Source organism: Patagioenas fasciata, chromosome 5 (genome assembly GCF_037038585.1).
Source record: "Patagioenas fasciata isolate bPatFas1 chromosome 5, bPatFas1.hap1, whole genome shotgun sequence".
In the NCBI taxonomy this organism is placed as follows: Eukaryota; Metazoa; Chordata; class Aves; order Columbiformes; family Columbidae; genus Patagioenas; species Patagioenas fasciata.
This window is the reverse complement of record NC_092524.1, coordinates 28290705-28315517: the sequence shown is the minus strand read 5'-3', so window position 1 is coordinate 28315517 and position 24813 is coordinate 28290705. Positions and strand designations below refer to the sequence as shown.

The window sequence follows — 24813 nt, the reverse complement described above, 5'->3', positions numbered from 1 at the left end:
CCTTTTTTTTTTTTCTTTTTTTGAGATGGAAGGGTGGGGTTTTGTTTCAATTTTTTCCCCCGTTTTCACCTGTCTGACCAGCCGCTGACTCTTTCTCTTTCTCTCCTGCTTTCAATGCATCTTGGGTAGAATTGTGGAACAAGCACCAGGAAGTGAAAAAGCAAAAATCTTTGGAAAAAACGAGTAAGGAAATTAAAAACTGTAGAAACTGACTCCTCCAGCCTCCCCATAACTGCCAACTCCCCAGGGGCAGGGTGGGCTTGCATCTGTGGCACACAGTTTTTATGCCCACAAGAACAAAGGTCTATCAAGAAAACCCGTGTTACAGAGGAGACCAAACAGATCAGTTTACCTTGGGGAAATTGTGTTCAAATGTATCTTCTTTTTTTTTCTTTTTTTTCTTTTTTTTTTAATTATTTTTTTTCCTCCCCTGAATATTCCTTCTTCAAAGAAGGGAAAGCAGCAGACATTCTGCATCCTCACCATGTCAGATATATATGGAGGGATTTTTAAGATATTCCATCTTCTTTCTTAAAAGTTAAAGACCAGTTTTGTTCAACAAGTTTTTGACATGGATGTATTGATTGATTGAATGTTACTGGAATGAAGAATTCTCTATTCTTTCAAGCTGTGGGATGGCAAATTTTGTTACCTGCCTCAGCCATGAACGGCTGATGACCACTGTCAGTCTGCAACAAGAAATACTTTTGAGGGGGAGAGAGAAGGTATATGTGAAGAATTGTATTTAGTGATGGCTGTTAAGAGAACAGCCTCATAGAAAGGAATCAACCTGATTTTGGTTTTTATATCCCATGTTAAAGGAGGAGTGAAATAGTCTGAGGCTGTTTGCAGAGTCTAAATAGTAGTCTAAATCTACACAAATCTTAACGTCTATTGAAATATGATATTGAATATATATTATCTGCAGGTGTAGTACAAGGTTTTGCTTTTTTGCTTATCGCTGTTGTAAATAGGGACATATGACAGAAGGACAATAGCTAGTTCATAATAATCATGATGTGGCAGGTGTTTCTTAACCGTAAGTGTAGTTTCTACATTACAGAGTTGATGCACCTTTTGCAGACTGAAGGTTGGAGAGGATTAACAGCTAGGATGAATGGGTGAAAATTCCTGATATTCTTGACTAGATAGGCCTGCATTTCCTACATTAGTTTTAGGCTCCTCAGTCAAGAACTTAAGTATAAGGAAGCATCTGGAGTTAGTTCAGAGAGAATGGAGCACCTCTGCAGTACAACTGACTACATTTAAGATCAGAATTGCGTTCTGCTGAGGTAGGGGTGTGTATGAGACAGACACACAGCACATGCACACACCTGCTCTCCCAAACTGGGCCTTTCAGGTAGGTGCCTACATTAGGAGGGATAAATTGAGGTTTTAGTGGTTTATGTGTATTAGACATACAAGTCTGTGAGGAAGGGAAGGGGAGGTTTGCAGATGCGTGTAAACTGATAGTGACAACAAAGTGATTCTGTTTATTGTGCTTCCTGAAACCCAGATACAGATTAGGTAGATTGCCCACAGCTTTCAAATACCTGAACTACTTCAGTTACTTTCACTTGCTTTAAAAGTCAAATTGCCAGAATTATATTTGAATATGAGCTGGGACAGGGAACTGCTTAAACACACAGCTCAAGTTCAGTATTCTTGCTGCAGTAATGAGATACAAAGCTTCTTGCTGCATCATTATTCAGAACTAGAAATGGTGGTCATTTGAATGATTGGAAATAGAAAATAAGAATCCAAATTCTTAGGATGTTTTTAGTAATTTTTCTACTTTGTAAGTTTTGTTTACACTTTCTCATTGTTAGAATATGGATTTAGAGCCAGAGTACTACAACAAATGAAGAACACTTTCTGTAAAACACTTCACATGTAGAATTGATGGTTGTGTAGTAAGGTAGTATGGTCTGCACAGCCCGCTTATGGCTTTGCTATTCATGAGTTTACATACCATCTCAAACTCACTCCCACAAATCTTTGTATATTATCCTTCTCTCTCTCTCCTCCTTTCCCTTTCCTTTTCTCTCTCTTACCCTCTCTAATATTACATAAAATACAAACATGTTCATAATTCCCAGATTGTTGTGATCAGTGGTTATAAGAGAAAAAGGCACTGTTTGCTAGAGATACTGGATATAGTAATGGGTATATGATACAAATATTCCAGCTGCTGATCATGTCTTCCTGTTACTGAATAGTTGGCAGATATGGATATGGCAGAAGTGTTGCATTCAGTCGCTTCCCCTTTCTGAGAGCAGTGACATTCTGTATACAGTCTATAACACATTCTTTTCTTACCTCGTTGTTTACCTCATTCAGTGCTTATCCACATTTCTTTTCAGGCTCTACCTTTCCATCATTCTCTCTTCCTTTTGCCATCCCATCAAAGCACAATAGATGATACGATTCTAGAACTGCATGGGAAATTGAACGTAGAATTCTTTATCCCTTTTTTCTCTTTGTTTTTGGATCAGCGGGTTAATGAATGCATGACTCAAGGCTGGCTGATTCCCTCTCTCACTACTGACCTGTGTGATTGCCAACTCTGGAGAGCCATTTGTTAATGTAATTGGGGAATGTTGTGAAGTACAGCATCATAGAAGCTTCTTCCTTGAAATTCTTACTGATGTAACACTAATTGTTGCTCTTTATGTTCTTGTCATGTGTTGCCTGATTTCTGTGTAGATAGTTGCTGTGGGCAACCTAACAAACTCAGTCCAAGACTTTGAGCAAATTAACTGTTCACTTTTAAGTAAATAGGTATCCTTTAGTTTACCAAGAATAAAGGAAGTGGCTTCCTGGAGTTGAATGGCAATGGCTCTGCATGTGTTATTGTAACTGGAAGCAACCTGACCTTTGTCTGTCCTCTTTTCTCTCTTGAATGGCTAACGAAGGTTTTGTTTAGTGATAGTCACTCCTGGACTATGACTTTGGAGTATTTGAAATTCAAACCAAAGTTTGAAGAATGGCAGATGTGTCCTGCTGGCATTATTGTTTACAGTACCAAGTAATTAAAAAAAATCAAAGGAATGAGAAATTTGTTTTCTTGGTACTGTTCCTGTTTTCAGTCTGTCATCTGCTTTCTGCCATACTGTTTTGGGTTTTTTTGGTACAGTAATGATTTGCTTTTTCCTTTGTTCAGGGCCAGAAGGTGTGAAACACTTTGATTTGGGAGAAACGGATGAGAAAAAATCCCAAATCAGTGCAGACAGTGGCCTCAGTTTGACCTCAGGTTCTCAGGTCAGTGGCTTCTATGCGTGCTTTATTTATGTGATAAGAGAGAGGATTCTTCTATTCAGTACTGAATTGTGAGAAGACATCTAGGGTCTGGGCATTCTTGAAAGGCTCATTAAGTAAAATTTCTTCCCCCTTTCCTGTAGGGGACTGATCTTAGCAAATCCCTCAATTGTATGATCGCATGGTCTTTTTGACATACAGGCAGTAGTTTCTATTTGCTGGCTACATAAACCAAGTATGCATAAGATGTGTGATTCAAGACCTCAAAGGAATGGGAAATGATGTTCTCTCCTTATGCTAAAAACTAATGTGACTTTTCATCTTGTCCTTTATATGTTTTGATTGCAGAAGAGTGATTTTGACTCTGTTCCCAGTGGAGGACCAGCAGTTATGGTCCGAAGTACAAGCCAGGATTCTGAAGTTAGCACAGTGGTAGGATATGCCCAAAGTGAAATCTTGATGTGATTCACTGCTTGCTAAAGTGGGGGAGGGAGTTTTGTGTCTACATTTTGTGTGTTATGGCTGCATTCTGTCATGAATGCATAATGTATGTCTATGACTTTTCTCTCCAGAGCCTCTGAGTGGGTGGCAAGCATGTGTGTCTGATAGAATGTACGTAGTGCTCTGATAGCAGATTGCATCCTTCATATATGATGCTGGTTCCTGTATATTGGTGTATTTATGGAACTGGTGGATTGCAATAATTTTATAAATATGCCTTTGTTGTGTATAAACCATATATAAAGAATAGAAGTTTAAAAAGGTAATCTGAGAGCAAAAAAGGCAGGTCATTTGATGCATTAAAAACAAGAACAAACTTTCTCATGCATTACCTCAAAGCACTTGAATCATGCCAAAATATGTCTCCTTGCTTTCTGATCAACTACAGGGCATAGGGGGAAAAGGTAGCACGAATGCATTCAGTTAAAAAAATAAGCCTTCTTCCTACCGCATGTTATCATCTGATATGGCATATTCCAGGGACAAAACCCAATGAACTTTCCTTTTTATTGGTGGTGTTTTTTGTTCTCTCTAAACTGCTGCATGCCTGTGAATATCTGGCTTTCCATGGTCTTTTCCCAGCCTGCAACAAAAATAATATTCTGATTGTCTTTTTCTAATGGAACCATTCTATGGAATGCTGCCCCAGAGAGAAGAGGGGTCTATAAGAGCTGGTTGATATTCAAGTATGTCCTCCTCCAAACTCAAGAAAGGTCCATCCCAACAAGTAGGAAACCAAGCAGAGGCAGCAGGAGACCTCCACGGATGAGCAAAGTGCTCCTAACTGAACTCAGACATTAAAAGGACGTATACAAGCGGAGGAAGTAGGGACAGGTGACCCAGGAAGAGTATACATTTGCTGTCTCATCTTGCAGATATAGGGTTAGGAAAGCCAATATAGACCTGGAAATGAATCTGGCAAGGAATGTGAGTGGAAACAGGAAAGGATGCTACAAGTAAAGAAGCAGCAAGAGAAAGGACTAGGGAATATGTGGGCCTGCTGCTGAATGAGGCAGGGGAACTGGTGACAGATGGAAAAGACTGTGGTGCTTGGGGCATTCTTTGCCTCAGACTTCACCAGTAAAACTGACCTTCAGGAACCACAAGCCCCTGAGGCTGAAGGAAAAGCCTGGAACAAGAAAGACTTACCCTTGGTGGAGGATGACCAGGCTAGGGAACACTGCAACTGGATATGGTTCCTGGCGGGGGGTTAACAGCCACAAGTGCTGAGGAGCTCGCTGATGCCATTGCAAGGCTGCTCTTGATTATCTCTGAACAGTCATGGTGATTAGGAGAGGTTTGTGAAGACTGTAAGACAGCAAATGCCACTCATCTTCAAGAAGGGCAAGAAGGAAGATCTGGGGAGCTACAGGCTGCCAGCCTCACCTCAGTCCTTGGGAAAGCTGATGGAGAAAATCTTCCTGGAAAATGTTTCCAAACACATGAAGGACAAGTGGGTGAATGGGACTAGTCACCATGGGTTTACGAAGGTGTAGGCATGCTCAACCAACATGATAGCCTTCTACAATGAGATGACTGGCTTGGTGAATGAGGCGAGAGCAGCAGATGTTGTTTACCTCAGCTTCTGTAAAGCTTTTGACACTGTCTCCTCTAACATAGACAAGTTGACAAAGTATGGGTTGGGTATGTGGACAGTGAGGTGGACTGGAAACTGGCAGAATGATTGAGCCCAACGGGTTGTGATTAATGGCACAGAGTCTGCTGGAGACGAGTCACTTGTGGTGTACCCCCCGGGGTCAGTATTGGGGCCAGTACTGTTCAACATCTTCACTGATGACCTAGATGATGGTACAGAGCAAGTTTGCAGATACAAAACTGGGAGGAGTTACCAACACAACAGATGGCTATGCCACCATTCAGGAGGACCTCAACAGGCTGGAGAACTAGGCAGAGAGGAATCTATGAAGTTCAAAAAGGGGACAATGCCAAGTGCTACATCTGAGGAGGAATAACCCCAGGCACCAGTACATGCTGAGGGCTTACTGGCTGGAAAGCAGCTTTGTTGAGAAGGACCTTCACGTACTTGGCATACAAGATGACCGTGAGCCAGCGATGCACTGTTGTGGCAGAAAAGGCCAACAGTATTCTGTGTATTATTATTAGGAACAGCACTGTCAGCAGGGGGAGGGAGGTGATCCTTCCATTTTACTCAGCACTGGTGAGACTGCGTCTGGTGCATTATGTCCAGTTCTGAGCTCCCCAGTACGAGAAGGATAACGACCTACTGGAGTGAGTCCCGCTCATGGCCACAAAGACTATTAAGGGACTGGAGCATTTTTCATGAGAGGAGAGACTGAGAGAGCAGGGACTCTTCAACCTGGAGAAGAGAAGGCTTAGGGGAAGATCCTATCAATGGGTATAAATACATGATGGGAGGCAATGAAGGCAAGGGAGCCAGATTCTTTTCAGTGGTTCCCACTGGCAGGACAAGAGGCAGTCAACACAAAAAATTGAAACACAGAAAATTCCATCTGAACACAAGAAAACACTTTTTTGGTGTGAGGATGGTCAAACACTGAAGCAGTTTGCCCAGTGAGGTTGAGGATTCTCCATCTGTGGAGATTTTAAAAACCTGGCTGGACATGGTGCTCAGCAATGGACTCTAGCTGACCCTGCTTGAGCAGTGGGGGCTTGTCTGTAGATGATCTAAACAGAGTCTCTTTTAATCTTTTTCTGCAGAGTAGGATTTAATGGAAAGATAATGTTACTGAAGGAGAAAAGGAAAATGTGGCCTTCAGTTGTACTGCTTATATTGTGCCTTAAGGAGAAACATTTTACAACTTTTTACTGAACAGTGTCTTTGTCTATTGAAAGTAACTGCTCTATTTTTCTCCACAGGTTAGTAACAGTTCCGGAGAGACATTGGGAGCAGACAGTGACTTGAGTAGCAATGCTGGTGATGGACCAAGTGTGGAAAATGGTGGCAATTTGACAGGATCCAGAGGCACTGTGTCAGACAGTGAAATTGAGACAAACTCTGCTACTAGCTCTATCTTTGTAAGGGCATTGTAGACTTGCTTTTATTTATTTATTTATTTAAATTCAATTGTGTACAGTAATCATTTCAATGTGTGTGCATGTGTGGAAGAAGATCGCCAATTCTGTTCTAAGGGTTAATCAGCAGTGACTTAAAATATCAAAGACGTAATTTTGTGTGGATCGATGTACCTTTCTGCATTTCCTGTACAATATTTAATTGCCCCTCATTCAATATTTCTCTCAACCAAATGGACATTAATTGCTCTTCAGAGGCAAAACAACATTGATGGGCATTGTTCAACCTTACCTAACTAAGAGGAAGGGATTCCCCTGTTTCTTAGAAGCAGCTGTTCGAAACAGGAGGGGGATAACCTATTGTAGGTTTAGCAACTGTTCTATTTCTTTAAAACATTAATTCTATTTGAAGTGTAATCATAACTTTAAAATATATTTTTCTCCGTTGGAAGACCTGTATGCAGTAAAATTCAAATGATCTGAGAGCACTTCTTGTTCACTTTGTTTTTTGAAGTCCTTGATTATTGGGTATAACCTCTAATATACATCTTACCAAGCAAATAATTTTATACTTGATTTGGCTAAACCAAGCTTTCAGCCAAATATGAAAATAGCTTGCAATGCCTTAAGATTGGTCTCACTGTGTTCACTATTTTATAATCCTGATAAGATTATAAAAACTTTTACAGGGCTTCTGCTTGTAGTTTTAAACAACAAACCTTGCAAACATCGTATTTCATTGGCGATTTCTTCTGAAAGCAGGCAAATGATGTAACCACATCCACTTATTTAGCTGCAAGAGGATGTCTTCTCAATTACTAAAGAGTTAGACTTAAAAAAACCCCAAACAATAGTTTTCTTTGTTTTTCTGCTTGATTGATGAAACTAAATGGAATTTTGTCAGCCCTTGTAACAGATTTAGAACAAAGATGATGGGTGTACATGATACATGATGAATGTCAATATCATACCATCGTTTACCTGGTGGTAGAGAAATAGATGAGTCAGCTTTATTATCACAGTTCCTGCTGACTGATAGACCCAGCACACAGTTCTTCAGACCAGATGATATATGATCACTTGCTTAATGTCTCTATGAATGGTAAATGAAAGAGAAACCTATAAAGCCCGAATGTGAGGTAGAGCTCAGGTAATCTTCGATTTCTCTATCTGTATTGCTCTGGTTTTGCTTTGTCTGAGTTTGGACTTTTAACTGTATGACCTTACTCTTTGAACAGAGTAATTTATTTCTTTTGTGAACACTAGTGGGAGAAGCATCTACGAAGTATAGCTTGCAAACCACATCTGTTAAGTACAACAGTGGCCTGCATGACAGCACTGCAGGGCAGAGTTGAATTGTCTGACACCTCTTGTATTATTTTCAGGCGAAGTCCCACAACCTGAAGCAGAATGTGAAGGACAGCAAAGGCGTTACCCTTGGGAGAGGTCCAGAGGATGGGAACCAACGTGTCTATCTCTATGAAGGACTGCTGGGTAAACTACTTATTTTTGAGTAGGGGATCTTTTAGACTGATATTCAAATGGAATCATGTCTGGGCCAGACTGCAATTTTTACATTCCCAGAGACTGTTTTTAACCACTTAGTTGTCCATACTGGTAGAATAGGGGGGCACATCAGGCCATTCAGAGTAAAGCCAGATTTGCTGGGAAAGTTGAATAAGAGTAAGAGGAGATGGGTGTGAGTGGTGTTGTTTGCCTAAAGTGTAGTTTGTCCAAGTCTCTTGCTGTTCTTGAATATAAATTCTTTAAACTGTTGGAAAAAGAGGAGAAGGACCTTACTTAGCTATGCATGGAAGGCTAAAACATATCACTGATCTTGAAAAAAGATCCTTCAGCTTGAGTCATGGAACAGAGGACTAGTAAACTCAGAATACTAATGGCCTTTGAGTGTATCCTTGAATTAGGAGTATGTTGGCTTTTTTGAAATGTATTTAATCTGGACTTGCTGTTAATCAAGAGCTCTCTCTTCCTGTGTTTTTCATTCTTTCCACTTATCGCTCCTACCTGCTTGGAATGATACAGGTAGGGATAAAGGATCTGTCTGGGACCAGTTAGAGGATGCTGCAATGGAAACCTTCTCTATGAGTAATAATCTTATCTTTCCACTTCTCTGTGTGTTTGTCATGATCTGTGCTTGTGTGAGATATTCCTGTCTCTTTCAGGCAGTGTTAACAGTGCATGGAAGAAGATATACTCCTTAAAGAATAGAGAGGAGAGATGCTTTTGTGTAAGGGTCAAAAAAGATTTTGCCATGAATTAGAATGAGAGCTGTGTCTTGTCTTTTACACTTTTCCTCAGTTGTGATACTGCTTGTGGTTTAAAAGTAGCCTTTTTTAAAAAAATATATGGATTGTGTGTTGGCATATGGTATTTTCAAGGAGTGGGAAGGAAGAGGAATTGAAGTATTTGACTTGAGTAAATGGAATAAATGCTCGATTTTTTATACATTGCATAGGCAAAGAGCGTTCAACTTTGTGGGACCAGATGCAGTTCTGGGAAGATGCTTTTTTGGATGCTGTGATGTTAGAGAGAGAAGGAATGGGGATGGACCAGGGACCTCAGGAGATGATTGACAGGTAAAGTTCTTTCCTCCTCATTGTTTCATTTGGGGCTGAAGAAGTAAAAAAAAATTAATTTGGCTGAGCATGCTATTGTCACTTTGTAAACCTTGTTACTATACCTGACAGTTCCGAAGTGAGCCTTGTGAGTCTATGCTGGCCACTACCTCCTGATACTGAAATACTATCTCCAGTTGTGACATATATTTTTTAAACTCTTGTAGAGAGGTGTTATTTCCAGAGAAATGGGGAATGTAAGCATAATCACAGTATGAACACATGGAATACACTAGATCAGTAGTAAAGCAAGAGATTTCTGTGGCAAGATGACTATATTCTGGAAGAAAGGGAAGATATTAGTGTGTTGACATAGAGTGAAAGCATTGAATGTCTTCAGACACTGCATTTTGAGTCTTCTCAGAATGCCAAGTCACTTACAGGTGTTTTTACTTTACAACTGTAGTTAAAACAAACAAACAAACAAACCACAAAGCAACCATTCTCTAGAAATATCTGTGTGGTTGCTTAAAGCTAGACTGCTTCTAAGATGTCAGTCTTTGCTACCTGCTTGCCTTTTTTTTTTTCTCCTCAGCTCCGTTAATAACTAATCATTCTCTGCTCCGTCGGCCACCTGTAGCTGTGCCACCTACCCCCATCCTATCATGTAACAGGGGATCCAGTAGCCAAAATAACTATTTTGTGGGGTGCTACTTTGAAGACTGTTTCTTTTTTCACAGACTACCTACCTTAGTGGAAAAAGAGAAGTGCCTGTGTGTTTCCTTCATCAGTTTACTTCTGCACGTAGCTGTATTTAAGCTCTAAAAGCAGGTAGCTCTTGTACTGAGTCGTACGTTCCTCTTCTGGCAGTTGTAATTGCCATGGAGCTGCGACTGCAGAAAATAAATGGATAAGCCCAGTGAACCACTGAGAACTTTCCCACTGAGCAGGTGTTATTTACTTCAACTAAATAATAATTAATGGAAATGTTTAATTAGTGATCACAGTGTTTTACTGGAAGATGCCCATTTGGCTTAGTGTTTTTGGAGGTTTTATTTGCTGTACGCTTTACAAATAGTGTGCTGTCCTCTGCCGGTGCTTTAGTGAACTGGATGAAGAATGCCTGTGACTCTGCTTCAGATCTAGCTCTTCTTGCAGGTATCTTTCCCTGGGAGAACATGATCGAAAGCGTTTGGAGGATGATGAGGACCGCTTGTTGGCTACACTGCTGCATAATATGATTGCTTATATGCTTATGATAAAGGTGACTTTTTTTGCTTTTTAATAGATCGCTGCTCAGATTTAAGCAGTATATTTTGTTGGTGTTGTTTTGAAACCATACGTCTCTGTTTACAGAGCTCAGAACAGCGAAGTAAAAAAGAATGTTATAAAACATCTCCTGATCTTAGTAAAAAAAAAAAAGCTTCAGTACCTGGAGATACTTTGAGATGTCTTGTCTGAGTTTACGCAGTTTTGTGCCGTGGGTATGCAAATACGTTGCCATATAAAATAGAATTTTTTAGTCCTACTAGTACCTTTAGAGGACATTCTTGTTATCAAGAGTATGGGTTCTAAATGGAGATTATCTTGTAATTTGATCTCCTCACAGCTGCAAATTCCAAATCTTCTTAGAGAAGTTATAGGTAAGTGGAGAACATTGGCAGATTGTGGATATATATATCAAAATGAACTCAATATGAAATTGGCTGTTACTAGGAAGCAACCCTTTTTATCTCATTCAGTGGGCTGTGTATATGCACCTTAAAGCTGCAGGTGGCTACTAACAATATATTTCTTTTGGTCTTAGTAATTTCTTAGGTAATCCAAATCCTCCCTCAAAGTCACTGGGAAAATCAATCCTCTAAAATTTTTGTCATGTTTAGAACTAACTTAGGTGCATGGTTTTACTTGTAACAGATTTGATGCACTATGCTGTCTGGTGTAACAGCTTGACAGTAAGGGAATAAGGAGAGAGAAAGAAGGTGTTGATTTTTCCTAATATAAATGAAATGTGCAGGTAAGTTTTAAGATGGAATTAGTGTATATTTGAAATGAGTTTATTTCAGAAGACAACTGTGGGATTTGGCCATTAGGACCTGCATTACTGCAATACCTAAAAGAGAAGTAATAATAACTAATGCAACTACTTTCCTCAAAGGATGCAAAAGAAGAGAACAAATAATAGTTTCAAAAAGCTTTCTCAGGAGAGATGTTGATAGAGTTAGTCCTAGAGGCGAAAAGTGCCTTTTGGTGTGGTGAAAATAATCAGATTCCCAGTAAAAAAGTTTTCTGGGGCGAAGAGATATGGAGGCAAACAGGATATTGTGCCTTTTAAAACAATATCACTCTGGACCTCTCTGTTATACATCAAAAGGGAATGCAGGGGATCTGAGAGTTGTGATAAAAATATTGTTTTTTTCAGTGCATCTTCAGAGATGCTGAAGAATGAGGATGGGATGAAGAACTGGGCAAAAGAAGGGTTGTGGGGTGTTTTTTGTTTGGTTTTGTTATGGTTGTCATTACTTTTTTTCCCTGATTATCAGTTTGGGGATAAAAGGTCATGGATCCAGAATTTGGTACGTATTCTTTGTATGTAAGATTTTTTTTCAAGCTGTTAGACAGAAGGCTTTAAGAAACTGAAGACTGAACCAAGATATCTCAGGGCAGCTTCTAGTAGAAACTGCAAAGTTGGAAGGCCTTCTGTTACTACAGAGGTGAATTCTTTTGAGCTATCAAGGGAAATATAATCTTTTAAGCCCAACACCTTCTTTTCTTGTTTGGGGATAGCAGAGCCTATTAGTTTTTACCTAAAAAATTCTTGAAGAATACAGTGCTGTCTTTCAAGTGCGAAGAGTTCTTGCCAAAGGAAGGAAGCAGGTAGAGTTTGTTTTGTGCGCTCTGTAGCGTTAAGGTCGTAATCACAATGTGATTAAAAAGAATGCCTGATCTAGCTTGAAGTCATTGCTCAAGCATGAGTGTAGTTAGTATCTACAACTCACATTTATAATAATAATAGCCTTTTGAAATGGCATTGAGGCAGAAATGTTTTGCTGCTTAGCTTCTCCGCAGCTCATCTTCAGGAGGAACCTGCTGCTGCTGTTTGAGGATTATCTAGAAATGTGTGTTAGAGCCCTGGCCCTAGTGACCAGGAAACACATAATGAAAGAACGAGAATTCTGAAAGATATTGTGCCTTTGTGTTAATATTTCTTGTGTTGAGGGCTTCTCAGCTGACTAAACCAACTCTTTGCAGAGAAAGAGGTGAAGCTTGCCGGGCAGATGAGAGTCATCACATAAGTGGCAACATGGAGAACTGAGGCTTTTGCTGTCAGTAGTTGGGTGTGGAGGGTAGTGAAATTGCTGCTCTTGTGCAAGAGTCAGCAGGAAATCTCTTGTGCACAGTATCACTTGCCCAGTAGCTGGGAAAAGTGGTGTACGTGCAACTTCTGCTTGTACTAAAGAGGCCCTGCCGTGACTGAGTTGGAGCACAGTTGCTTTGCTGTCTTAGCAATGGAAACCAAGATACGTTGATTTTTGGAGACAGGAATTGCTGCCTGTGAATAGAGAAGAGTATGTAACTGCCTTTATATCTTCCTTCTAGGTGAACAAGAATGATATTAGGAAAAAGGTGCGTCGTCTAATGGGCAAATCACATATTGGATTGGTGCACAGCCAGCAAATAAATGATATTCTAGACAAACTTGCCAATCTGGTAAGTAAAACAGTGATGAGTGCTGTACCTGCTGCAGCCACATGGAGGAAAAATATTCAAAAGCTATTCTATAAAAGCTCTGTGAAACTATAAAATTAATTACATTGAATTATTAAATACTGCCTTCACATGTATAGAACAAAGACCGTGATTGTGTGACCGTGTTTATAGTATTATGTTATACAATTACCAGTTAGAACTGCAATACAACTATGTATAAATATGACACTTCAGTACCATAGTTCAATACAGCCCTGATGTTTTCTTAATAGCACTTGCGTGCGGTGGGAACCTTTACTCTCACTATATCCGTAACAAGTTTTCAGTTTTCCATCAGTTTCCGGGTCATAATCAAACTTGTAGGAATCGGGTTCTATACAAAGCTGTTTCCACTATCAGCTGCTGTGCAGAATAAGCCTTATGTCCTGTAATGCTCATTAAGAATATAGGCTAACACTTAGGTTAATAAAACTAGCCAGCTTTTAGCACAACCATCACCAGGGTGGATACAGGTTAGGCCCTAATGCTATTTTTTCAAAGCATTTTTACATTTAGAACTTAGATGTATACACAGAAAGGACGGAGAATTATCTTACAATTATTTGGGAAAAAGCGGGTCAGTTTACTGCAGTGTTACTGTAACCCAGACACCTCACTGTCCCACACTGAGTATGGTACCAGCATGAATGTTGTGTGCTGTGATAACTCTCATAGTCACACTTGATAGAATTAAACTTGTCACATTTGTTGAAGCTAAACTTACTAGGGTGTCTTGCTTAAGGCTTTATCCAAAATTGCGTCCAATCAGCTATGTTAAAAAATACTACTTTTTTCTTTCATTTGATGGAAATGCTTCTACTGTCACCTAATAGAATAATGGAATAATTTTGGTTGGAAGAGACCATCAAAATCACAGAATCACAGAATGTTAGGGATTGGAAGGGACCTTGAAAGGTCATCTAGTCCAATCCCCCTGCCGGAGCAGGAACACCTAGATGAGGTTACACAGAAAGGCGTCCAGGCAGGTCTTGAATGCCTCCAGAGTAGGTTACTCCACAACCTCCCTGGGATCGTCATGTCCAACCATTAACCTAACTCTAATGGACTATTTTTTTCAAGGGATCAGGAAAAATTAGTTTCAAAGTTCATTAATGATTGCTTTTTTTTTTTTTTTTTTTAACCTCTAGAATGGACGGGACCTCCCTGTGAGACCCAGTGGCAGTCGCCACATCAAGAAGCAGACTTTTGTAGTACATGCTGGGACAGACACAACAGGAGACATATTTTTCATGGAGGTAGAGACAAGAATAATGTGAATGCAACTAGTAGCATTCAATAATTAAAATCAGAAATGTTATGCAATGTTTTGTGTTCCCAGGTGTGTGATGATTGCATTGTGCTGAGAAGCAACATTGGAACTGTGTATGAACGTTGGTGGTATGAGAAACTCATCAACATGACGTACTGTCCCAAAACAAAAGTGCTGTGCCTGTGGCGGAGGAATGGTCAGGAGACACAACTGAACAAATTTTACACAAAGAAGGTACAAATCTTGCTTAATACACACAATACTGAGGGAAAACGGCACAAAACAAACAAATCCTTGGTGTATCATATTTCATGTTTAATCCAAAAATAGCATTCTCTCTCCAACTGTGGTTACTGAACTGCAGTGGCTGTTTAACAGCACTGACATCTGAATCTGACATTATGCCTTTTAATTTACCTGAAGACAATAGTATAGCAGGGTGTCATTTAAGGAATTACATGTGTAACTTTTACTTGGTTTTTTTTTGGTTAGAAGGAGGAAAGCGTGAGTATTACTGAATATTGTGTAATCTTGCAGGCATATAAAGGTAGTTAGAACATTGTGGTAGATTCCTGGCAAAAAAGCTGAATAAAACTATGTCTTAGCAATTCAGTTAATTCTGTCATTTTTAATGGCAAACCCAAACTGACAGATAATTCTTTTCTCCATGGGCCCTAGTTTGATTTTTTTGTTTAGTATACGCCTACATTCTCCACTGATGTGAAAGCCCTTTTCTTCTTCTTATGATTAATTGTAAATGTGAAGAAATAGCTTGAACCTACAAGGAAAACTCCAGTATCTCTTAGAACTCCAGTAGTTCCTACACAACGACCAGCAAATAAAATGTACAGATTTGTAAATTCAGGTAATATATTGAAAGGTTATTATCTTTGATATATAAAGAGATGAGATTTCTGCTTCAAAAAATTCATTTTACATAGACCAGGCCATCATAATGTGGGTATGAATGCAAAGGGAAGGAGGAGAAAAGCAGTGTGCTACAGAAACTACTTGGAAAACTAATTGCATGTGTCTTGGGCTTCAGATAGAAAATTTTCTTAAATTTTACTCTAAGGTTATGGCTTAACATTATTTGATATTAGAGAGGGGAGTTGGAGGAAGATGAATAGAAGAAATGGCATAAGGAAATTGTTATGAATAACAAAAAGATAGATCGTATGAGCATGACCACTAACATTGATTGCTGAATGATGAAAGAAAAGGCAGGATTGTGGTATTGTTTTGAGGCTTTTTCTACACTTGGAAACTGAGGAAACTTGGTTAGATTGCTCATGAGCATGTGCCAAGCTGTAAACTCGTCACTAGCTTGTGCCATGAAGTTATATGAAACAGTTTATCTGTCAACTTGAAAAATAAATACACACATTATCTAGTAATTAGCTGTGGTTGAACTTTTATAGGCTTTTTGTTGTTATACACCACATGAGGCTTGCTCTTTTTGTAAAATCTTAGAATCTTGCTGTACCATTCCTTTAGTAATTTGGAAAAATAACATTGTATTTATTACTCTTCTTTTATTTGTTAGTGTCGGGAATTATACTACTGTGTGAAAGATAGTATGGAGCGAGCAGCAGCAAGACAGCAAAGCATTAAACCAGGTACAATATTTTACTTGTTGGGAACATATATTGCTTAATCTGCAATCAACAGTTTTTTAAAATTTATAATTTATTTGAACATAATCTCTTTTTGCGTGGAAATCTGGGGGTAGATTTGCACATCCATGTGTACATAGCAGACTTAGTGTTATCATTAGCTTCCCTCCTTATAGCTCACTCTAAATACAAACTAAAACAAAACAGTGGTATAAAGAAGAGTTACATGTCAGGAGGACTAGGTGTCAGTAAAATGATAACTAAGAAAAGACTATGAGACTTCAACTTCACTTTGTCTTCATGGTTCCTTGTATTCCTGATTGAGACACAGAACTATGTTGACCACTTTGTGTTGAGAATGGAGGCTAATTAATGAGCTTGTTTGTCTTAGTGAATCTGCACTGATGAATCAGCAGCTTTCTGCAGACTTTCAATGCACAAACCTTGAAAGTCTTGTACTGATGCAAGTAACGCAACGTCCTTATTCCAGTATAACTTCTCCAGTGTAGATGTTCTTCTTAGTTTAGCGTAATTATATGGGCCAGGACAGCATAATTATACTGGTGAAACTTTCTTTGGCAAACACCCCTTTCCTTTCCCCATTGAATCAAAAAACATAGAAAATTAGACTTGCAGTTTTGGGAGACTGAGTCTTGGGAAGGCAATTTTACATTTTTTTAGTCCTCAGAGAGCAGCAGGTGCTGTATATACCTGGGTAACAAACATGAAGGTGTCTTATTTTGTACCTTTATAAAATGGTTGTTTCTCCATTGCTGGAGTCTGTTTGCAGGTTCAGGGTAACATCACTGTGGTTTCATATTTTCAAGTGCGATTTTTGTTGCAACTTTTTTTTTTTTTTTTCCTCAAGTTGATGCTAGGAGCCATGCTTTGAGGTGTAAGACTCTTTTAGGTGTACTTTGATGTCAAATCTACATTCATAACTGGCATCATCATGACTGAGAAAACGATTGTGTTTAAATCTAGCATTGTAAGCGTTCAACCCTCAGCTAGCTCTTGGAGATTGGAAGAGCCACCATTTTCTTCCACCTACCATTAGTCCAATTTAATTTGAGGAGAAGGAGAAAGTACTGGACTTTCACTGAGGGTAGAGGAGTCAAAAGTGTCTTTGAAAGCTGTTTTAAGAATTAGGCAATAACGTAGTATTTAAAATGTGTTTGAAAGGCATTCTCCAGAGTTCAGTGGTTCTGCACAAATGATAATGTTTAAAAAAATCATTACAAGAGAGCATTTTCTAGATGAACTGAATAGTGGAAAAGAAACTAAATGCAAATGCCGAGATTGTCATCTGTTAATGCCCTCTGTTAAATTGTCATTGTTATAACCATGTTGACTTCGTCATTGTTGAAAGCATAAAACAATGCCATACAAAACCATCAAACTCACAAATGAAAGCCTAGTTTGTATCTGCTTATGCGTTTCTACTTAAGACTATGCAGTCTATGGTGTTAAGTAATTGTATTGTCTTACCATACAGAAATGAAACATGGCATTTCAAACAAACCAAACCCAAATATGAACTACAAAAAATACAGACTGAACTGATATTGGGTGTCCTTTCATGTAACCAAGATGCAATTTCTTATACGTAGAAGTCTAGTGGTTCTCAGAAGCTGTCATTAGTGAGTGGACTCTACTGAAATGCTACCTACCTCCTGTGCTTAGTAGTGTCCTCTTACTATGCACTTCAAATGGAAATGGCATCAAATGAAAATTGTGTTTTTATTGTTTTGTATTTCCCTTTTACACATCATGACTTGGCTGACTGCTTTCTGTTCTTTCTCTGTCTCTGGATATTTGTTTGTTTGTTTTCCTTTTTTTTTTTTTTTTTTTTTTTTTTTTAATTAACATATCACAGGCCCTGAGTTGGGCGGTGAGTTCCCTGTGCAGGATATGAAAACTGGTGAAGGAGGTCTTCTTCAGGTCACACTGGAAGGAATTAACCTGAAATTTATGCACAGTCAGGTATGAGGGAAATCAGTGAGAAGACTGAGAGCATGAAGCTTTTTGCAGCATGCCTGTATATGTGTTTCCTCTTCCCAGAGTATCAACAAGGGTGAGGGATGGCATGATGGGGCTATAAAAGCATATGTATATTTACACACAAACACATACATTAATATGTATGTAAAAATACACTGAAATTAAATATCCTCAGGAAAACTATAATCGACTCAAGAAAAATGTTGATACAGGTTTCAGCTTCTTGTTTCTGTCAGTCTGAATTGCCTAAAAGCAAAACAAATGGTAGCCAGTATATTAAGGGACAGAAAAAGTGATCAGTCATAATCTAAACTGCCATAGTACATCACACTGTGAACATATCCTGCTGTCATAAGCAGTCCACCTTAAAGGTATAGTTTTTGAACATTACAGGTACAGAGGGTGACCTTCTGAATCACATTTAATCTGTTGTGTTTTAGAATTCGAATTCTGTAGAATGTAGTATAAAAATAAAATGGGAAAGTGGCTCTTGCTGTAATTCACAAAAATAAGAAAGAATTACTGATTCTTTTTTCCTTCCAAATAACATATTATGGGCATAGAGGAAACACAACTAGAATTGTCATCTCTTCCTTTGTCTGGATGTTGTTTCTGTTGCTTCCTTTGATCCTTGTTTTTTATTTTGCTTTGTGTTTTTTTGTTTTGCATATAATATTAAATGCATGCTATGCTAGACATTAGAATTGATTTTTAGGGGGGAGATTGTGTGTGTGTGTGAGAGAGAGAGAGAAAGAAAACCTTCTGTCAGTCCTTTGTGGAGTGTTCTTTCCTTTCTTCCTGACTAGACTTTTCTCCCCACACAAGCTTTGTTCTTCTTTGAGGAAACATCAGTGTAGATCCCACTGGAAGCGCACGTGCATCTCAAACATACATGCTCAGAGTGTTTAATACTTCTCCCAAGGTCACAGCAGCACCATGTGCTTCTGTGAGTTCTTATGTGCCAGTATAAGGAGTGGAGAGTTGTGAACTCCTTCAGTTTTCTTCCTGTCTGTTACCTGGGTAGAGCCTGGACCACAGCTGACCTGCTGTAGTATTTCAAACGTACTCTGTGATGCAACGGTCTACACCTGTATGACTTAGTTATAGGCTTTAACTTTTTAGTGGATATGCCGAAATATGAAGAACTGCAAGAGGAACTCATCAACAGTACAGAATGAATTTTCATAGTTATTGGAAATGGCAGATCTAAAGCCTTTGAAAACTAAACCCTGCCCTCAAAGCAACAGTTTGATATCACTACAGAAATTGCTTTGTCCTAAGGTAGGATTCACCATAGGGAATGTTCGTTTGCTTTTCCTTTTTCTTCTGCCAGAAGTCAAAAAATGCTGAGCTCAAACTGCTCATCTCTTGAATAGTCTATGGCGATGACTCTATCTTATCAATGAACACCCAGGCGTATATGAATTTGCAGTGCAAAAAGATATGTAAGAAGGTAGCCATATCATCATGGTTTCTTAAGTGTAACAGGCATCTTCACAAGACAAAGACGTTAAGTGTTAAGCACATAGTGAGCACACAAAGAAAAACTCCAAATCTTAAAACATACCCTTGTCTTTAAATTCAACTCCCCCTTTTTTTCTTTTCCCAAAAAGACTGGAACGACATTCTAAAAGAAAACCTTAGGGAAGCCTAGTACTGATTGTTGTTTTATGACTGTTGAGACCATTAGCGGTTTAATTTCGTACCACAGATACTGAGTCCTGTGCTACCACCAGCACTCCTAGAGTTCTAGCTTTATCATATCCTTCCTTACAGAGAATGATGGTCTCATTTGCTGTTTGTTATGAAAATTACTACATCCTTTCTGGAAGATAATCTATGCAGGTCAGACCTAGAAAGTATCCCATCTGTCTCCACCACCTGAAAGTTTATTCTTCCTCTTTATCCCCTTTCCAGTTACACTATAGACAGATCAGTTTCTATAATTTAAGACGGATATTGAAACAAGTACAGTTCTGGGAAATATATTTCACTTACTCAGTATGTTTAATTCTTGGTTTGTTAGATTTACATTGCCAGCTGGCAAGGGCATTCAGTATCATTTAGTGGACCTAAGGCCTATCCATATTTTCCTTCTCAAAACAAAGTGTCTGGACAGATACCAAAGTTTGCCATGTGAGGTTCTGTAAAGAATGGACAACTGTAGCAGTTATGTAAAGGACTCCTACTAGTTGCACTAAGCCAAAAAAATCCCCTCCAATTTCATAATCTGTGGAGCTAAAGGATATTTGGGTTCTTAGTCTGACACTCATCAACCAGTCTGCTTTCTTAATAAAAGGTCTGCAGTTCTAGATTGTCCTTTTCAAATTTCATATGAATTATATTAGTTGGTCTGTAAGGCAGTTGATTTCAGAACATGTGTACGAGCATGATTAAAACCAGGATCCTACACCCATTTCTCTGGGGATACTGGGTTGGGATACTGACCAACAAATGCCTACAGGACCCTATCAGGCACAGCTTTCTCGTCGTCTGCCTTTCCTTAATCCATACACAGGCCCTGTTCTTGGCCTGCCTTCCGAGTACTCTTTTCAGCAATGCAGCTTACTAAAAGAAGGGATTTCTGTTGCTCTGCTTGGTTGGATATCATGGAATTAATTCATATAGAACATAGGAAGAAGGGTTCCCACTTGGGGGAAAAAAAAAATGAAAAATTGAGTCTATTCAATCCTGAGAAGACTGAACATACTGCTTCAGTCTTATAATGGTGCTTGCTTTCATAAAACTGTTTTTGAAGGTTCTTGAGTGGCAGTGTTTATGATTTCTTTACCTCCTTGTGAATTCCCCAGGAAATGTCTTAGATGCATGGTGGGCCAATCTATTATTGGCACACAGTAGTTGTCTTTAGTGTTCACAAATTGTCTCACCATGCCAGCAGTGCATGTAAGTTTACGAAGAAAAAAATGTCAGAGGAAGCAGGTCAGAGGAAGTCCTTTGGAACAGGAAGGAATCAAGAGTACCCGTGGCATTGGCAGACTATTCTGAGTTTACATCCACAAATTATAATATAATATTGGGCCTCAGTAACTCTGTCCCCACTATTAATTCATCTGTGTCAAAAATAGATGGAAGTTTAATAAAATGCAGCAGGCACATGCCCATCTACAGTAGGATCCACACTGAATGCTCTGTCTTGAAGAACCACAGTTTCCCTAGGGTAAGTAACGTATTTCCTTTACACTTGTTTTCGGGTTGAGAGGAGAGCATCTCTGCCCTTAACCAATATAACAAGAAGTTGCCCATCAACTCATATGTCTTCTGAAAATTGGTAACTTACTGTAATTGTGACCAACTCGATATATTCTCATATCACTTACAGTTCGTGTGGAAATGTAGCACTCCTCACATTATGCTCAGATCATAAGCATCTGAGGCAATCAAGTCTTTTAGGCTGCTTTACTCTTACCAGATAAAACAATTAATGTTTCACCTGAGCCTTTCTATTGATTTTCTGAATTTTTACTTCAGACTACTAGCAGAATCTTTTCACATAAAATAGTACGGAAAAATGAAACTAAGGGCAATAAAGTGTTCTGTTATTGACTTGTTTACTCTATAACTGTTCCTAAAAAAATAAAATGTTTTTGACCAACTAAACTGACATAGAATATGGGCAAAAACATGCAAACAAAGTTGGGATTGTGTCTCCTTTCCCAGAGTGCTTGAATGTAAGCAGAAAGCAAGCTTCAGATTTTCTGGTTAAATAAGTGGAAGTTTAGTTTTTTATATTGAGCAAAAAATATCCTGGGTCTGTTTGTTAGTTCTCTGCTAATAAAAATAATAATAAAACCCCCTTTGTCTTGAAAATCAACGTGACTTCTCAGATCTACAGTGCATTTACTGATCTCCTTTGATACAGATAAGCCTGTTTCCTAAAAAAAAAAAAACCACAATTTCTGGTGTCGACTTCCTTTGCCTTTCTTGGGTAGCATACCATCTATGATTACATGGGTGTTGCTAGTATTGGATTCAAAAGGGTTGCAGATATTTCCTTTCTTTCCAAGACCATGAAGTTATCTAGTAACATATTTTTAAAAAGATCCTAAGATCATGGTGTCATAAATGTATAGACAATGAAAGTATCCATCCCACTTTCGTAATGCAGTCTTGCAAGTGTCTCTCTAAGGTACTGAATGTAGACTTATTCTGAATGTTAGGGCAATGCTACTCTTTGTGTTTATCTTGCCTTGAAAAAGCAACTATATTAGAAACTGGAATATGGAATTGATTCCTTATATCGCTTTCTACATCTTCTTATGTCTAGGTACTGACTCTGATGTGAGTGTGCCTATAAGAGATGTGCCTATAGGAACGGACTGTTTTGTATCTTGAAATAGATTGGATACTGAACAAACTCATTATGCTCAGAGAACTTGTTTATGCAATCTTGGCATCTTGGTTCTGGACTGAAAAACCTAGCCATGTAGTTCAACTTTTTTGTCTTTTGGGGTTCATGTATGTAAAACATGAGTTTAAAGCAGGTTTGTTTTCTAAGTGACCGCTTAGCTGGCAGCAGGCATGTATGAAGTGAGCGAACAGTAGAGAAGGGTCCAAACTCTCCCATCCTTTTAAAGGAGAAAACCAGTACTGTTAAGTTAGAGTTCTGAGAGTAAGTGTGCAGATTATATATAATGAACTGTAGTAAAATTTTAAATGGCAAGGCTGTCAGGGAGAAGGAAGATCAGTGGTTCCTCATTGGATTAAATTTGGCTACTGGATACGTTAGGGAGGGTCAGTGTCAGGGTGGGAAATACAGTGCCTCTTACCTGCCCTCTGTGCTGGAGGAGGATGCATGGAGGGGCAGAAACTAACTGGGATGGATCAGAGGCTACAAATCATGCCAAATTTGGGAGCCAGCTTTTTTTCTCGTCCCCCTCTTCTGTTGTATTTCAGGTGTGTTGGTATTCTTTTTTCAATAACTCATTTGAGTGCCTGAAGGGGTGGCAATGTTGGATATGTCAGAGTTACTAACTCCTTCGTTTCTCTTCCATGCTTTCTCCTCCTGCAAGGAGCGGAAGGTACTTCATCTTCTGCTGTCTTTGCTTCTTAGCGCTTTTAAGTTATTTGTTGATTTCTAGCATTGTGGCAAGTTTGTCTTTTGAATATTTATTTCACCCTTTGTTTATATATTAAACTATAAATGAACTGGTAGTGTATGCTACAACACTTTAGCTTGTATCTTCTGTGATATTTTTATTTTGTTTTTTAGTTAAAAAAAAAAACACAACAACAACAACAAAAATCAAGCCTGACTAATTTTATATTACTTTTCCTCCTGTTTTTGTAGGTTTTCATAGAGCTGAATCACATTAAAAAGTGCAATACTGTGAGAGGAGTCTTTGTCCTGGAGGAATTTGGTAATTACATTATTTTGATATTAGGTCTGTACTCACATGGCAGTAACTCAAATTTCCAGTCTCCAGATTCAGAGTTGCACGGTAGTTTCAAAGATGGGAGAGAAATGTGGATTGCACATGAGAAATTGCCTGAGAGATGGGTGACTTAACATAAAAATTTACACATTTTCATCATATTAAGATTTGTGGCCTAGGTGCTTTTTGTTAATCGACAAATAAGATGTTTTTCTGAAGCAAACAAAACAACGGTTAAACTAGGATGTGTGTAGGAATTTTCTTTGGTATCTTCGTTTTCCATCTGAGAAACCACGTTTTTAAGCAGGACTTTAAGTTGATCTTTCTCAGCATACTATGCTTTCATTACGAAGAATCACTGTTAATTGCGAAGTTTCCTCTTTGCTCTATGTGGAATTTCATTTTTGTTGCATGAAGCAGATGTTTTGTCAGATTGCATTTTATTTATTCTGTCGTTTTTGTTTCAGAGCATGACTGGTAAAGAGTGGAAATGTAAAGGTTAAGGAGAATAGAGAATTTGTGTAGTGTTGGTCAGTTATTGCTATTACATATAATCTGCCTACAGTCTAGATTGGGAAAAATTCTGGGTTACTCTTCAGTGTTAGTGTCAATCACACTGTACTTAACTATTGTCTGAAAAAAGAGTGATTTCAGATGCAGCTCACTGGAAGAGTCATCCACATGCTTCTCTTTAAATAGTCCCCAAATGCATATTGGTTCATTCCTCTACTCATCTGTGAGACATGTCTAGGTCTTAAGCATTTGTATGAAACATTTAAAAAGAAGATAAAATTTACAACATTCTCTCCATAGTAGATCAGCATCCATACTTCGGCCATTGATCAAAGTCTAAATCAGCTGCTCCCTTTACCAAGACACTCATTGTTCTTTGGTGCTGTGAATAGAATGTTCTGGCTGAGGGATTCTCTATTAGAAAATCGAGTTTGCTGAAATTAATGTCTTTGTCCATAATAATGTGTTGTCTCCTTTCGGTGATACAAAGTTATAAGGTATTCAATGATAAAGCCTTTCTGACTATTGCAGTTTGCTTGTTGTTTGCCATAAACTAATCTCCCAGAAGACTGGGATTTGAATTTGTGAACAATTTTTTCCCATTTTCTAAAAATGTTGTTTATGGTTCGTATGAACAGATGAGTATACGTAAACCCTGAAAAACCTCTAATAGTTTAGATGTTCAGAAGGTGTCTGCATTTTATGGTTGTGTATTCCTTTGATACCATCATTTCACCCTGACAGGCACGATTCATTTTACTACTTACAGAAATTGCTTAAGATATAGAAGATTATTGATTAGTTTTACAAAGGTGAGAGTTCAGAAGCCATAAAATGAGCTTAAAGAATGGCTTCAGCTTCTGAAGTCTTTAACTTAAAAGAAATTACTTGGATCAGAAATTAATTTTGGATCATTTTTT

The 24813-nt window shown here is 38.6% G+C and overlaps 1 protein-coding gene across 24 annotated transcripts in view; it reads left to right on the top strand.

The window, feature by feature from the left end:
* The window catches only part of MADD (MAP kinase activating death domain), a 74961-nt gene that overhangs the window by 43619 nt on the left and 6529 nt on the right, over positions 1–24813 (top strand). For 10 of the 24 annotated variants that reach the window (XM_065838684.2, XM_065838705.2, XM_065838702.2 and 7 more), the window contains 14 exons: positions 130–183; positions 3164–3261; positions 3607–3690; positions 6619–6777; positions 8160–8268; positions 8818–8880; positions 9251–9371; positions 10509–10614; positions 12951–13061; positions 14249–14356; positions 14440–14604; positions 15917–15989; positions 17863–17969; positions 23296–23365. In XM_065838684.2, coding sequence (XP_065694756.1) covers positions 130–183; positions 3164–3261; positions 3607–3690; positions 6619–6777; positions 8160–8268; positions 8818–8880; positions 9251–9371; positions 10509–10614; positions 12951–13061; positions 14249–14356; positions 14440–14604; positions 15917–15989; positions 17863–17969; positions 23296–23365 — 1428 coding nt within the window. The remainder of the gene's footprint in view (positions 1–129; positions 184–3163; positions 3262–3606; positions 3691–6618; positions 6778–8159; positions 8269–8817; positions 8881–9250; positions 9372–10508; positions 10615–12950; positions 13062–14248; positions 14357–14439; positions 14605–15916; positions 15990–17862; positions 17970–23295; positions 23366–24813) is intronic. The other 14 variants (XM_065838707.2, XM_065838703.2, XM_065838697.2 and 11 more) reach the window with 4 other exon arrangements.